General features: G+C 39.6%; 1 protein-coding gene, 1 long non-coding RNA gene and 1 pseudogene across 2 annotated transcripts in view; 2 read left to right on the top strand and 1 right to left on the bottom strand.

Annotated features, from left to right (window-relative positions):
- COL4A3 (collagen type IV alpha 3 chain) overlaps nt 1-16871 on the top strand; it is a 149664-nt gene that overhangs the window by 64115 nt on the left and 68678 nt on the right. The window contains exons 2-5 of the mRNA XM_010375623.2: nt 9309-9365; nt 11463-11552; nt 15797-15841; nt 16443-16487. Of these exons, the coding sequence (XP_010373925.2) occupies nt 9309-9365; nt 11463-11552; nt 15797-15841; nt 16443-16487 (237 nt within the window). The remainder of the gene's footprint in view (nt 1-9308; nt 9366-11462; nt 11553-15796; nt 15842-16442; nt 16488-16871) is intronic.
- LOC115893418 lies at nt 1387-1523 on the top strand (annotated as a pseudogene).
- LOC115893191 overlaps nt 9337-16871 on the bottom strand; it is an 88647-nt gene continuing 81112 nt past the window's right edge. Inside the window, exon 4 of the long non-coding RNA XR_004053136.1 lies at nt 9337-9514. This is a non-coding gene — a long non-coding RNA (uncharacterized LOC115893191). The remainder of the gene's footprint in view (nt 9515-16871) is intronic.

The following is a 16871-nucleotide window of genomic DNA, read 5'->3' as shown; positions in this document are numbered from 1 at the left end:
GGTGCCAACTCCCCCTGCTATTAAACCAGGCTGGGCTGGGCTGGGCTGGACTGGGCTCCGGGAGAGAGATTGGAGAAAGGCAGGGCAGGCCACGTCTGTTTCACCAGCATGCACAGGAACGAGCATGCTGGCTATTGACAGTAGAAAGAGGAAATAGTCAAGATTATTTGGAAATTATGTTCTGGTCTATTAATAAAAATGCATGTGCATTTAATGAACAATAAAAATGGATGTGTTTAATGAGATCCTTCATGAGTTTCAAGGGTAAAAAGATAATTGTTTACAGTGCGTGTGGGATATAAGGAATTGTGAGACACAGTTCCCACCTGCAGTGGGAAAGTGATAAACCCTTAACTCTGGAGCACCTAACGATTGGTATCAAGTCGATGAGTCAGTAACAGCCTACAGTAACAGCTCTGTGTATCCTATGAACTCTTCTAAGGGCTTCCCTGTGCTAACCAATCTGACCCCATTTCACAGATGTGGAAACTGAGACACCTGAGACTGCCTAGACTCACAGAGGTGAGGTGGCAGAGCTGGGATTTAGACCCAGGAAGTCTGTCTCCGGAACTGGTGCCCTGCAGCCTGTACCACTTTGCCTCGTAAGAGAAAGTGATGTGCAGGGGAGACATGGGTGACACACGGGCACTGCGAGAATGGAGATCAAGAGAAGAGTGTGAGACCCAACTGATCCGCACTGCTGGAAGGCTTGTTGGCTTTGTATAATATATTTGATCTGGCACCTTTCTTGGATAAGCATCAAATACCACCGGGGTCTCTAACCAATATTTTGTAAATAAAACACTGTAATGTGTCTGTGCTCTTCAGCAAATGATATTTGGTTAATCAACCAATATAATCAGTGTACTCTAATAATAGTATTAACAAATACAAGTTAATTCACTTGTTTGTTAGAGATAGATAACAGCAGTCTCTCACCCTTGCCCTTAGATTCAACACCAGTTCTTTGGCACTGGACAAGGGACTTCAAGAGGAAATGTCAGGGAGGAAGGTGGCTAGTGCAGACTGATGGAAGAAAGGATCAAACAATAGTGGTGGATGTCCTTTGGCTTGGGATCTTGTAGCCAAAAAGGACAGAAGGGAGGCCCCCAGTGACTGAGTCCTTATTGAGTGCAGGGTACCAGGCATGCTAGTGATAGCATCTCAATTCTTTCTCACAAAAGCACTGCAAGATACATCCTAATATCTCCCTTGACAGATGGGGAACTTGGAGGGATGAAGAAATTTCCCAAAGCTCCAGTTTGTAGCTACAATGCTGGAGTAGACGCTACATAGATGGGTCCATATATATTCAGTAGGTCCATACATACATGGCCTGTGATTTCTTTTTTGGTTCTCTACAATGAAAGTTTATTTTGCATTTTAATCGCTTCTCGGCCTTTTGGCTAAGATCAAGTGTAGTATTTTGCATTTTAAGTAAGGCTGTAAAACATAAATGCAACTGTGAAAAAATGATTTCCACAAGTTTAACTACTTAATATTCAAAAGTGCTAAAACATCATGTAATCTCGGGTCATTTTCTGATGGTGGAGGGGATTTAATAGCCATAATATTATTATTAAGAGCTTTCTGTTCATGACAAATGATTTTGTATTCCATTAAGATATGAGGAAACTATGGGGTAATTTATTGTTGGAAGGAGAAAAATCATAAAGATGTTGTTTAAGAAATATCCATTAGTTATGCTTCCTTAATAGCCTTTGGCCATCCTGGTTTTTTAAGTGATTTAACAGTTGAATAGTAATGAATGGGTTATTACTATTAAAGTAACCATAGTGTTTCAAAAAACTGGGTCCAACAATGTAGATGGATTAAAATCAATAAGAATAAAAATATGGACTCTGTATCTTTTAAATTAAATAATCCGTTTGAATTTTTGAATTATTGAAACATTTGCAATATGAAAATATATTTAAGAAAAAACAGCATTAGTGAGAGAAATCAATATCTTGACTCTTGAGTTACTGTCATCACCATCCAAAAGTATTCAAGCGTCCCTGTTCTGGGGTCTCTGGAACATCACACAGGCAGGGCTTGTTTCTAGAGCAGCAGCTGAACAGCAGCCAGAGAGCTGCGCTGACTATAATTCTGAGTTCACACAATCAGGTGCAGCATCTACACGTCAGCAACATTGTCACATACTCTGAAGTCCTAGTCAGCTTAATTATGCAGCTGCACGGGCAAACCACGCCTTGCCAATTTAACTGAGAATTAAAGCTGGAATGAGTTTGGAGCAGTTCCACTAACTGGGGCACAGAAACACAGCTCTAGACCTGGCTCTGGAGCCTCATCTGCAGGGCAGACCACATGCACATAGATGATATGGCAGACATGTATAACTGGAGAGTACAGTCAACCCTCTCACAATGGTTTTTCATTTAACCGACTGCTGGATGGACCAGAATTCTCCATACCTCTGTGCAATAGCAGCCCAGAGCTGGAGGCATCTCCCTAGTATACCTAGTATACATGTCTGTTACACCAATCAGTTTTCTTTTATTTTTTATATTATTTAAAATATTTTTGTGGCTACATAGTAGGCATATATATATTTATGGGGTACATAAGATGTTTTGATACCGTCATGCAATGTGAAATAAACACATCATGGAGAATGGGGCATCCATCCCCTCAAGCACTTTATCCCTTGAGTTACAAGGAATCCAATTACTTTTTTTTTTCTGAGACAGGGTCTCACTCTGTTGCCCAGGCTGGAGTGTAATGGCCTGATCTTGGCTCACTACAATCTCTGCTTCCTGGGTTCAAGCAATCCTCCCATCTCAGCCCTCTGAGTAGCTGAGACTACAGGTGTGCACCACCATGTCCAGCTAAATTTTGTTTTTGTTTTTGTTTCTTTGTAGAGATGGGGTTTTTCCACGTTGCCCAGGCTGGTCTCGAACTCCTGATCTCAGGCGATCCACCTGCCTTGGCCTCCCAGTGTGCTGGGATTACAGGCATGAACCCTCGTGCCTGGCTGCATTCTTTGTTTTAAAATACACAATTAAGTTATTATTGACTATAATCACCCTACTGTGCTACCAAATAGTCTTATTCATTCTATTTTTTTTGTACACATTAATCATCCCACCTCCCGTCCAACCCCTCACTACCCCTCTTAGCCTCTGGTAACCATTCTTCTACTCTCTATGTCCATGAGTTCAGTTGATTTGATTTTTAGATCCCACACATCAGTGAGAATATACAATGTTTGTCTTTCTGTGTCTGGCTTACTTTATTTAACACAGTGATCCCCAGTTCCATCCATGTTGTTGCAAATGACTGGATCTCATTCTTTTTTATGGCTGCATAGTACTCCACTGTGTATATATACCACATTTCCTTTATCCATTCGTCTGTTGATGGATACTTAGATTGCTTCCAAATCTTAGCTATTGTATACTCTGGTTTCTCTTCAGATCGTATAAATCTTTCACCTTTTACCAAATCTTAGCTATTGTAAACAGTGCTACAACAAACATGGGAGTGCAGATATCTCTTCGATAGACTGATTTCCTTTCTTTTGGATAGATACCCAACAGTGGGATTGCTGGATCATATGGTAGTGCAATTTTTAGTTTTTTGAGGAACCTCCACACTGTTCTCCATGGTGGTTATACTAATTTACATTCCCACAAGCAGCGTACTAGGGTTGCCTTTTCTCCACTTCCTTTCTAGCATTTGTTATTGACTGTCATTTGGATATAAGCCATTTTAACTGGGGTGAGATGATATCTCCGTGTAGTTTTGATTTGCATTTCTCTGATGATCAGTGATGTTGAGCACCTTTTCATATGCCTGTTTGCTCTCTGTATGTCTTCTTTTGAGAAATGTCTATTCAAATCTTTTGCCCATTTTTTGACCAGATGGTTTTAAGATTAGCTATTTCACTTCAATTCCTGATGGTTGAACTTACTATTTTAATGAAGTAATTAAATATTAAATAACTAAGTGATTAGATATGAATACATAAAAAGACATTTGCTTATGTAAAAACAAGATTGACAGATTTGATAAAATGAAATTGAGAGAAAAACTATTATTCAATTACATGTGGCTGAGCTAGCACTTAAAGAGTTAGAGAAAAATATGGATTAATATCCAGAAGGACTCTACAGTCAGATTGCTCCACAAGCATCTTTTTTATTTTATTTATTTACTTTTTATTTTTTTGAGACAGAATCTAGCTCTGTCACCCAGGCTGGAGTGCAGTGGCACAATCTCGGCTAACTGCAACCTCAGCCTCCTGGGTTCAAGCAATTCTCATGCCTCAGCCTCCTGAGTAGTCAAGGTTACAGGCATGCACCACCAAACCCTACTAATTTTTGTATTTTTAGTAGAGATGGGGTTTCACATTGTTGGCCAGGCTGGGCTCAAACTCCTGACCTCCAGTGATCCACCAGCCGCTGCCTCCCAATGTGCTGGGATTACAGGAGTGAGCCACCATGCCCGGCCCCCACAAGCAACTGGCCTGTAAAAAAAATTTTTTTTTAATTCTAAAACCGGAATTTGTTGATGGTGCCCTGTGGGAGTGATTTAGCAAGAATGATGCCATTGAACTCTAAACAGCAGACCCATTCCCAAAGGAACAACCTGGGCCCTATCTCACAAGACTACAGAATTTGCGAGCATTGATATATTTTAAGTTGACCAGTGTTCACGTTTCTGTTTTTTGGTTTTGACCCTTCACTTTAACTTTTTCAAATAACTAATAAGCTGCTACTCAGCTATCAGACAGAAATTCTTTCAAATAACTAATAAGCTGGTACTCAGCTATCAGACAGAAATTCTTTCAAATAACTAATAAGCTGCTACTCAACTATCAGATAGAAATTCTTTCAAATAACTAATAAGCTGCTACTCAACTATCAGACAGAAATTCTACCTTAATGTGCACACAAACCAAATACAACAAAAACTAAATATTTTACCACTAAAAGTTCAAGACTCAAACTGAGGGATAATAACAAAAAGAAAAAATCAAGAACTGTGATTCTGATGACAATAAAGGAGATGCCTCATGGCGGCAGGTGGTGATGGGAAGGCAGACGCCAGGCAGGGAGGACTCATGGGAACAGCACGCTCACATCAGAGCCCCACACCTGACTGCTGAGCACCCGGGTGGGTCCTAAGGATTCTTGCAACCATGAGAGCCACTTGTTGACATCCGGCCTCAGGTGTTGATTGCGGATGAAAGCACTGACAAAAGCTCTGGCCTAAAATGATAGATGTGCTAAAAATTAAACAGTTTTTCGTTTTCTATGATCATTGAGGACCTTGTATAAGGCTGAAGATCTAATTTAAAAATTGGTATCCTGAAGGTATTGTATCAACATCGATTTCTTAGTTTTGGGGATAAGGGTTGTAATTAGATGGGGGAGAGGCATACAGAAGTATCTGGGGTACAGTGTCATCTTGCATGTAGTCTACTTTTGAATGATTTGGGGGGAAAGTGGTGTATGTGTGTGTGGAGAGAGAGAAAGAGAGAAGGAGAGACAGAGAGATGGAGTAGGTGGGACAACAAAACAGTTGGTGAACTTCGATGGGAGGAGATACCAGTGTTCACGGTACTGTTTGTCAACTCTTCTGAGGGTTGGGTTTGTATTTTTTCCAAAAGCATTTCTTTTAATCCAAGCAACTAACAAATAATTAGCCTTGTGTTAATTTTAACGTGTTAAAATAGCCAAAGTCTCTGGTTCCATTTTTTGCCATTTTGATCATAGTTGTTCATAATTCATACATACAGAAAATATCTTCATCATGGCACACTATCAAATAGCAATGCAATTCACATGCCTTCAAATTGGATGCAAATAAACCAGCTGTCCATCCACTCATTGATTCATCCAGTCAATCCACAAACATTTGTTGAGGACATGTTATATGCCAAAAATACCAGTGTGAATATGACTGCACAATTCCTTCTCTCCTGGGACAAACAATCATCAGAAAAAATAGACATTGAATTTCTAACTGCAAAGGTTCAATGGGAGTGTATAGGCAAACGGGGCCAGTCTAATCTGGAGAAGATCAACACTTATTTGCTTAAGCCAAGACCGAAAGATTTTTAGTAGCATATGGTGAACGTGACTCCTACTCCAAGAAATAAAATTAAGCCTGTCTCAAGGCCCCTACACCTTCTCACGGGTTAGAGAATTGCCAACATGCTCTTCTTCCCTCTAGTCCTAGAGGCTCAGAATCCAGATGTTTTGTGGCATCTGGGAGGCAGAAGAATCAGAGGTGATCACTGTCCATTTGAAAACAGTGGCCAGCTACCTCCGTGCACACTTGAGCCCAAGGTCCATGCCCAGATTGAGCTTCCTTACCCAGTATCAGGTACCCTTGGGTGTAGGACTCAGGCTTTCCTTTTGGAGGCCCTGCTGCCTCTTTCAGATGCTGTGGGGGAGTAGCATGTTGGGGTGTGGGAGGGGGTTCTGAAGACTTGCATTTCCAAGAACTTGCATTTCTGACAAGTCTCCAGGTGATGCTGCTGTCTGGGAATCCACACTTTGAGTTTTAGTAGAGTATATTTAAAAGATGTGATTGAAATGAGCATTAAAGTTTAAAAGTCCAGAAAGATAAGATTAAAATCATTTAGTTAAGACATGACTTCATGATCCCAAATATTTGGGAGGAAAACTGCAATGAGTTAGTCTTCTAGAAATACCAAATATGCAACTTTGAGGAGACTACAGAATTTCCTTCTTAGTCAGTTACTTTCTCTTTTTTAATTTCAATAGCTTATGGGGGAACAGGTGGTGTTTGGTTACATGGATAAGTTCTTCAGTGGTGATTTCTGAGATTTTGATGCACCCATCACCCGAGCAGTGTACACTGTTCCCAATGTGTAGTCTTAAATCCCTCACCCCGCTTTTACCCTCCCCCCAATTCCCCAAATCCATTGTATCATTCTTATGCCTTTGTGTACTCATAGCTTAGCTTAGCTCTCACTTCTAAGTGAGAATATGTGATGTTTGGTTTTCCATTCCTGAGTTACATCACTTAGAATAATGGTCTCCAATTCCATCCAGGTTGCCGCAGATGCCATTATTTCACTCTTTTTTTTCTTTCTTTCTTTTTTTTTTTTCGTTACAGAGTTTCGCTCTTGTCACCCAGGTTTGAGTGCAATGGTGCGATCTTGGCTCACTGCAATCTCTGCCTCCCAGGTTCAAGCGATTCTCCTGCCTCAGATTCCCAAGTAGCTGGGATTACAGACGCCCGCCACCATGCCTGGCTAATTTTTGTATTTTTAGTAGAGAAGGGGGTTTTGCCATGTTGGCCAGGCTGGTCTCGAACTCCTGACCTCAGGTGATCTGCCCGCCTGGGCCTCCCAACGTGCTGGGATTGCAGGCATGAGCAACCGTGCCCAGACTATTCCATTCCTTTTTATGGCTGAGTAGTATTCCATGGTATATATACCACATTGTCTTTATCCACTCATTGATTGATGGGCATCTGGGCTGGTTCCAGATGTTTGCAATTGTGAATAGTCCTGTTATAAATATGAGTGTGCAAGTGTCTTTTTCGTATAATGACTTATTTTCCTCTGGGTAGATACCCAGTACTTTCCATTCCTATAAATTACAATGTATATAAACATGATGAGTGTCAAATGATGAATGTCTCAAAATTACTATGTGCTCCCTTCCTGGAATGACAGCAAGACCTACTGCCCAAGACTAAGGAAAGATACTCAGTTAAAGATACTCTCTCTTGTTTGTTTGTGTAGGTTTTTTTTTTTTTTTTTTTTTTTTGCTTTGGTTGTATAAATAGAATTCTCCACCTTAGGAATATCTAGCATTTTTTAAAAATTTTCCCTACTAACCACCCGGTATATCTCCTAGATGTGCCTGGCCTCTGCTATCAACATATTTTCTGGAGAAAGCAAATTAATTTTCAGTTAATATTAACCTGAAGAAAAAAATAATAAAGCAAAGGATTAATGTATAACCATATAATGTGTAGCATGTATGTCAAAACACATTTTTTTTTTTCTTTTTTGGAACAGAGTTTCACTCTGTCACCCTGACTGGAGTGCAGTGGAATGATCTCAGCTCACTGCAACATCCACCTCCTGGGTTCAAGCCATTCTCCTGCCTCAGCCTCTGGAGTAGCTGGAATTACAGAAGCCCACCACCACACACGGCTAATTTTTATATTTTTTAGTAGAAATGGGGTTTCACCAGGTTGGCCAGGTTGGTCTCAAACTCCTGACCTCAAATGACCTGCCTGCCTTGGCCTCCCAAAGTGCTGGGATTACAGGCATGAGCCACTGTGCCCAGCCAAAACACATTTTAAGTCTATTATTTGAAACTATTTCTTTATTTATTCCTCTGCTGGCAGATAAAAGTTTTACAAATTTGATGTCCACTGTAGCTAGTACGTGCATAGGTGTGAGGGCTGGGGGGTAAGTATGTCACAGTGACTACTTAGGTAGGATAAGGTATGTCTAACTCACGGCTGAATTTTTTGTTTTGGTTTTGGTTTTATAAGAAAGAACATTCTGTTATTCAAAACATTTGAGAATAAAAAAAAGAAAGAACATTCTGATACTAGTTATTCTCCTTAAAGATGCATAATGGGTATTGATCCTCTTCTCAGTCTTAAACATTATTTAAGTCAAAGAAAACCTTAATATCACCTATAGAATGTATTGCATATTAATCTACGCAAATATATGTAAGGTTGGTGCAAAAGTTATTGTGGCTTTTGCCATCGAAAGTAATGGCAAAAAAAAAAAAAAAATCGTCCAAGTAATGGAACCAACCAAATACCCTGTGTTTTACATAAGAGGTATATATACATTATACACATATACACATATGCATATATGAACATTATGTAGAACCTAAGAATTTGCCAGTATCTGACCACTTTCTACCTATGACAGCTGCAATTTCTTATGATTCAATTAGATAGTATCCTGAAAAAAAAGGATAGCTGATTTTGTCATTTCCATATATAAATTATTAGGTTGATACAAAGGTAATTAAAAGTGATGACAAAAACTGCAATTACTGTAATACTTAAAATTCCCAAGTACAATACAAATGATGTATTCTTATCTGACATTTCTCCCTTATGCAACATGTTCTCAGTTTTCTGCTTTATTTCTATTGATATATTGATGTGTTTCTATTAATATATGGATATATTGCTACAAGGTCACCTGGCTCCTAACGGATAGTGTCCAATACTCAAAGAACAGAGAAATGCATTTGCTTTTACCCTGCCCGTTGGGATTATTCAGCTGTTTCTAAACAAAACACTTTCTCTTTCCCTCTTCCTAGGGCTGTGTCTGTAAAGACAAAGGCCAGTGCTTCTGTGACAAGGCCAAAGGGGAGAAGGTAAAAACAAAACCTAATACTGCTTGTTTACACTGTAAAGCTCTACAAGGTAAAACTCACCTTCTTCTTTCATCTGTAGCAGAAAGATCAGCAGTATGTTGTTACATTTCCCAAATCCAATGTTAAAGTAATTGTATATAAACATTAACCTAAAAAAAAAAGAAAAAAAAAAAATGTCATCTAGGAAGCTTCAGATACCTTGTATATACAACGGCAATTAAATTACAACTCTCTTGGTCTGTAAAGAATAAGTAGCAAATGCGAGAGAAAAACAAAATTTATGACAAGTCTCCATATGTGCACACTATTTACAATGTTGCTAAACACAAGAGAAGAACTGAAAACAAATTGATTCATTCACTTTGACAGAAAATAAACATTGAAATCCACAGATTTCTGTCCTGCAGCATTGGTTCAAGTTCGCCCCCTGGTGGAGAAATCCCACAGCAGCACGTGGTTGAGGCAAAACTTCAGCAGAGGGAAGTAGCTCCATTGCAGAATTCAAGAAAAAAAGGAATGCCGTGAAATCTCATTAATTCGCTCCATTAACTTGCAATTTGTGATAATTAAGATAGAGGCAGAACTAAAGTTTTTTTCTTTGTTTACCAAACCCTTTCCTCAGAGACACTAATTAATTGTTTAACAATATTGAAGGATGACTATTTTAAAATATTTTAAGAACATATTTAAAGCTCTTTAATTTCTATATAACGTGTATGCTAATTATAATAATTATACTTATTTTAAATTATTTCATAATTCACATGTAGTTGGATTTAGGTTTTTTCTTGAATATGTGAATGTATTAAAATTCAGTTTCCCATTGAGAAGCACTTTCTCTGTGATTCTCCTTGCATTCAAGAAGCATTTATTGAGTTTCTACTATTTGCAAGATGCTATTCTAGGGTGTATAAAAGTAACCGAGTAGCAAGAGGGGTCTAGTACATTCTTTTATTTCTCTTCTTATTGAGTGTGTGTGCACACACACAATGTAAAATAGCTGACTTGTTCTTTTTTGTTTTAATTTGCCAATTGTGTAACTAAATTGACCCAATTAACCAAATCAGCCGGTGGCCTTTACTTTTGAAGAGTACAGTCGGCCCTCCTTATCCAGGCACTCTGAATCGTCAGATTCAACCAATGGCATATTAAAAATACTTGTGGGGGGGATAATAAAAAATAACAGTACAACAATAAAAGATAATACAAATGAAAAAATGCAGTATAACAACTATTTGCAAAGCATCTGCATTGTATTAGGTATTATAAGTCACCTAGAGATTCAAAGTATATGGAAGGATGTTCTAGGTTATATGCAAATACTATGCCATTTTGTGTAAGAGACTTAAGGATCCACAGGTTTTCGTGTGGGGGGAAGGTCGTGGAACCAATGCCCCACCGACACTGAGGGACAAACGTAATTCCAAGATATACATCCATGGGAAGGTTATTTGTTGGTAGAACCCTGTCAAGCCTTGGGCTTAAAATACTTTCACTCACTTTTACTAGGTACTTTCCCCTAATATTATCCGACTCCTTCTAAAACATTACTGAGCTCACACCTTTTTGGTTATGCCACCCTTGCTACCTCTCCTGCATCTCCCATACAAATAGCAGATTACTAATGCCTGTGTATTAAAGGGCTGAGACTCATAACCTGCCTGGTGGCATTCTTTCAAGCTACATAGTAATTATGCACACTCCCCAAACACCTTCTTGCACCTGAGCCTCACTGTCTCTCCATCCCACAATAAACACTCCACTAACCTTGAAGTTTCTTCCTGGACTTTCCCTTTCATTTTTTATTCCTTCTCAGTTAAGCTCTGCTCTACATAGCCCCACTGTGGGGGAAAGTCAAGTTTCTACAAGACCAAGAGCCACCACTTTCAAGCCTATAGACAAATACTAACAACTGGTAGCTTTCTGGTTACCTATGCAGTCACTCCTGAGTGTTAATTATGAATTTTTTAATCCAAGGAAAAAATATGCAAAGAGTCATCATGAAGTCATAAACAAGAGAACATAATGGTTATTGGTGTGTTTATTGTTGGATAGTTGCTGTTCTGTGTGTTTCTCACCTTGTTTCGGTTTTAACAGGGGGAGAGAGGCTTTCCTGGACCCCCTGGTTCTCCTGGCCAGAAAGGATTCACAGGTCCTGAAGGCTTGCTTGGACCACAGGGACCCAAGGTATGTCATCCTGCAAGCTTGGAAAATCCCCAACCCACCTAACCCTCTTCATGCCTACCCCCTGGGCTGTTGCAAACCTGGAGAGAATTCCACATCTTAGCCAACTGCTAGGTGCATGGCGAACTCCGGGTCCCCAGTATTAGCTGGCCACATAGAACCGCAACCTGTTCTGAGACTATTGCAAATGATCATCATTAGCTTCAAGTCTGTGGCTCAAATTCATCTCCATCTCCCTCCCTAATCTACACAGTGTCTACATCTGCATCTGTTCCTACCTCTATTCCTCCTACAGTGAAAAATGAGAGCTCTTTTCGCTTCTATTCAAGACCTGTCCAACCACCTGTGCCCCCATCCTTGGAATTCCTTGTTCCACGAGGTGCCTCCCCTCTCTACAGACATTCCAGCTTTTCTTTTGTTATTTGCTTTTCTCTTTCAGTTCTTAAATATGCAACTATTTTCCCATCATAATACAAAACTTCCTCGTCATCTTTTAGGTCTTGTGCCCAAATGATTGCTGTCTTTTCCCTGACTTTCCTTTCTCTGTCAAACTTCTTAAAAGAATAGTCAAACATGCTGCCTGTAGTTCATCTACTATTCAATCCTTAGTAATAATTTGCCTGCTACCACCTCTCCTCTGAAAACACTCCAGCAAAGATCACCAATGGCCTTCAAGTGACCAATGCCAATACATACTTTTGTGTCTTAATCTGACCTGAACCCCTCTGCTTAGTTTCAAATTATGTGGATCGCTCTCCTCTCCTTGAAACACTTGTCTGTCTTTGTTTCTCCATTTCTCCTGTCTCTTCATCCTTCCCTTCCTTGTCTGTCTTTGTTTCTGTGTTTCTCCTGTCTCTCCATCCTTCTCTTCCTGGTCTGTCTTTGTTTCTGTATTTCCCCTGTCTCTCCATCCTTCCCTTCCTTGTCTGTATTTCTCCTGTCTCTCCATCTTTCCCTTCCTTCGTGGGTTTCTCTTTTCCTTCTGGTCCCTTAAATATCCAGAGTCTACGACCCTTCACATTCATCACACATTCTTATCCTAAAGTCTGTGATACAGCAAAGGCCTTTGTTTAAATAAATACCCTAGAGGATTTACTAAATAACTGCATAACCACTGGATTTGCTGAGTACTCTTTCCTGCTGTGGACATTAGCTAGACTTAAGCCTGGCTTCTCACACACCCACACATTCATTCCCCTGACTACTGACCTCCAGCAGGCTTTAAACCAACGAATGAGCTATGAAAAATAATTACAGTTGATCTATACAGGGTCTTTTAAAAATTTCATAATATATTAGAATATGTATTACAGGCCGGACACAGTGGCTCATGCCTGTAATCCCATCGCTCTGGGAGGCTGAGGCAGGAGGATCACTTGAGCCCACCAGTTTGAGGCCAACCTGGGCAACATAAGGAGACCCAGTTTCTACCAAAAATACAAAAATTAGCCAGGTGTGGTGGCATATGCCTGTGGTCTCAGCTACTCAGGAGGCTGAGGTGGGAGGATTGCTTGAGCCCCGGAGGCGGAGGCTTCAGTGAGCCATGATCATGCTACTGCACTCCAGCCTGGGTAACAGAGTGAGACCCTGTCAAAAAAAAATTTAAAAAACCATACATATATATGTATTAGAATAATGTATGGAACATGTAAATGATAATCAAAATCAAAGCCATCCTACTGCATATGTACTCTGTGCCAGGCATTGGGCAATTTATTTCTCCCTGGATCTCATTTACTCCTCACATTGATCCCACAAATCATGACTATGGTGACTTAATTACCTCCACTACGTGGAGGTAATTCATGGATGAGAAAACGGACACAGAGCACTTGAGTAATTTTTCCTGGGTCATGGAGATCACAGGGAACAAAATCAGAGTTCAAACGCGGTTTGACATTGTGTGGGGGGTTTTCCTCACACCAAACAATTCTCCAACTCTCTGGATGCCAACTGGGTACCCAACAATTCAGTTATGACATTAAATACCTGGGGTTAGTGCAGACCCCATCGGGTAAGGGCTCAGTCCTACAAGACTGTCCCTGCTTCAGGACTAGTCATAAGTAGTGGGTCCTCAGTTACCCATAATTCCGTCCAACTTGGCTACAAATAAATCAGGGGTTCCCATGACCCCCTCCTCCGGTTTGATAATTTGCTAAACAGCCTCATAGAACTCATGGGAATATTTACCAGTTTATTATAAAGGATATGAACGAGAGATGAAAAGATACATCGGAGGAGGCCCAGAAGGGTCCCAAGTGCAGTAGCTTCTGTCGCCATGGAGTTGAGGTGCATTACCCTCCTGGAAGCTGAATGTTCACCCACCCAGAAGCTCTCTGAACATCATGCTTCAGGGATTCTTATGGAGGTGTCATAATGTGGGCAGGATCAATTATAAACTCAATCTCTAGCTCTGCTTTCCTCGCTGAAGGGTGCAGCTGGAGCTGAAAGTTTCAAGCTTCTAATCATGGCTTGGTCTTTCTGATGACCAGTCCCACCTGGAAGCCCACCAAGAATTGCCTCCTTAGAACAAAAGACACTTCTATCACCCAGGATATTCCAAGTGAGGTCAAACACCAAATATTAGAACAAAAGATGATCTTTATTCCCCTATCATTCAGAATATTAGAAGGGTTTTTAGGAGCTCCGTGTCAGGAACCAAAGGCATAGAACAAATATGCATTTCTTACGTCACATATATGATGCCAGAATCAAACTCTTGAAATCACACCCACAGCTTACATGTAAAATGCAAAAGCTTGCTGTTTTCCAGTAATTCTGCCATTTCCCTGTCTACCATATTCATGTATGTGTTCTTTTTGTCCATTTCTACTTCTCATCCTAATTTTGAAAAAGTCATTCAGATTCTGGGCAGAAACTGAACATTGACTTCCTCTAGGGCATGGACCCAGGTTTCCTTCCATTTCTATTGGTAGAACGAGTTTGCCACTTCAGCCCTGGACTTAGATCAGCCTAATGCCAATTCCTTGTTTTAAAAAAAATGTTATCTATAGCCTACTCTGTTTCATTCTCTTCAGCATTTCTTTAGAGGTGCTGAAATTCATTAAAATAGTCAAAAACACATGGCACTTAGTATGGGTTATATGAGTGCAGGCATTCCAGAAAATTAATCCAGAAAACCTGAGTGCCATGTTGTCATAGATTCATATTTTAAAGCATATAAGGCTTATAGATATATATTAATAGCTACAAAAGATAATACCATCAAAGACAGATAATTAGAGAATATTAAAACCTGACCAAAAAGATGTTTTAGATTTACAAGATTTCTATCTTAATTTTAAATATTTTCTGCATGAAAAAAGTTTACAATGAGAAAGTAAAACCTGCAAGTAAAACCTTCTGCTTTCTGTATCATAAGAATAGAATTCTGTAGGGAAGAGGAATGTCCTTGGCCTTGAACACAGCCACGCACCCCGGAATTCCACCATAGATGGGAGAGACTGACTTTGGCCTGGACAGGGCAATCTCAGAGGATTCTGTAACAACCCTTTTCTCAAATAATAACAATAAAATTAAAAATCAAAACAAACTGAAACTCTCTGGAATGATGAAAATGGCTTTTGGACAATGAAACTTTCACACTACGTGGCCTAGCTGAAACAGTCACCATTTAAGGTTATTCTCCAAGAAACAGGACGTCGAACTGAATGCATTACATGCCCAAAGCAAGTTTCTCTCTGGTTCAGGCAGTCCTTACTTGGCTATTTATTTCCTTGTGCATGTCAGGCACATTTTGTTAATAGAGTGTTTCTTGTGCACAGAAATACTGGCTGCCATTCTCATCCACCATTGTAGTTGTGTCATTCATTTTTATCAGACCTCAGCAGCTGTGAGGCTAATTAGGACTTTTGCAGCAGCCCTTCACAGATTTTAAAGTGCCCAAGAATCACTAAGGAATCATGTTAAAAATGCAGATTCTGGGTCAATAGTCTGGGAGGTGAGGCAGATCTAAGATTCTACATTTCTAATAAGCTTCTAGGTAATGCTAATGTTGCGGGCCCCAAACCCCACTTCGAGTAGCAAGGGTTTGGATGAACTTTTGTCTTTTCTGATAAACAATTTAGCTCCAATGAAATAAGTGAGCAATTGAATCTTATTAACAATGAAATCATCAGAAGGGCAAAACAGCTTGGCATGTGACTAAGACTGGGTTTCATGTATGGGTTTCTTAGCGCCAAATAATTTTCAGAGTGTTTACTTTTTCTTTTTTCACTTGAATCTAGGGCTCTTCAGGACTTCCAGGACTCACGGGTCCCAAAGGTGTAAGGGTTAGTAGTCCAACCAGTCCATCCTGATCGTTGATGAACTCATTCTTTTTGAAAGATCAGCTTTTCACTGTAAGATTTACACAAATATCAGAAAGGAGTACACTGCGTATGGTTCCATAGATGAAGTTCAAGAACAGGTAAAACTAATCTGTAATGGTAGATGTCAAAGAAGTGGTTATCACATTAGAGGCAAGTGTTAAACTGACAAAGAAAGGCCATGAAGGAACCTCTGGAGTGATACAGATGCTCTGTGTCTGATGGGATGATGGTATATAAAACTGCACGCAGGTCAACATTCGTTAAGCTGTTCAGTTAAGCTGTTCTCAAAAGACTTGGAGCACTTAATTGTATGCAAATTGTACCTTAGAAATCTATCCAAAAAAGCCAAAACTAATCTTAATGATATCTTTTTAAGAGTGACATAAATGTGAGATTTACAAAAGTTTGTTAAAGCTTTGGTGTTTGTTTTCCCAATCGTTTCGAGCCATTCCCAGTTATAGTTGCAGAAAAAGATTATTGCAATGGTAAATAAATTTATGTTTATATATTGAACATTTTAAAAGTGTTTTTTGTCACCCCCTCCTTTTTTCTATGTCTTCAGGGAGTAACTGGATTGCCAGGATTTTCTGGTTCTCCTGGACTTCCAGTAAGTAATGGGAAAAATCCGTAGCTAGAAAATTGAAAAATAAGCTCATTTTAATAAAGATGTTAAAACGGTCATGTGAGAAAATGTGTTCTGATGCATTCCCTACATGAAGAAATAGCACCTTAGGATGGTATATTAGTGTGTGGATTTTTATGTCATATGAGTCAAATTGTACTTCCTGAAATAGAAGCAGGACAGGATAGGATAGGGTAGGATAATTAGCAAATTATATAGTAAGTGAGCCCTCCATATCCATCGATTCCACATCCATGAATTCAACCAACCAACTGTAGATCAAAAATATTTTTAAAAAATAATAAAAATTGTACAAACTTAAAAACCATTACAGTATAACAACTATTGACATAGCATTCACATCGTATT

Source organism: Rhinopithecus roxellana, chromosome 14 (genome assembly GCF_007565055.1).
Source record: "Rhinopithecus roxellana isolate Shanxi Qingling chromosome 14, ASM756505v1, whole genome shotgun sequence".
Classification (NCBI taxonomy): domain Eukaryota; kingdom Metazoa; phylum Chordata; class Mammalia; order Primates; family Cercopithecidae; genus Rhinopithecus; species Rhinopithecus roxellana.
The sequence above is the reverse complement of the archived record's forward strand: the minus strand, read 5'-3'. Positions and strand labels throughout refer to the sequence as shown.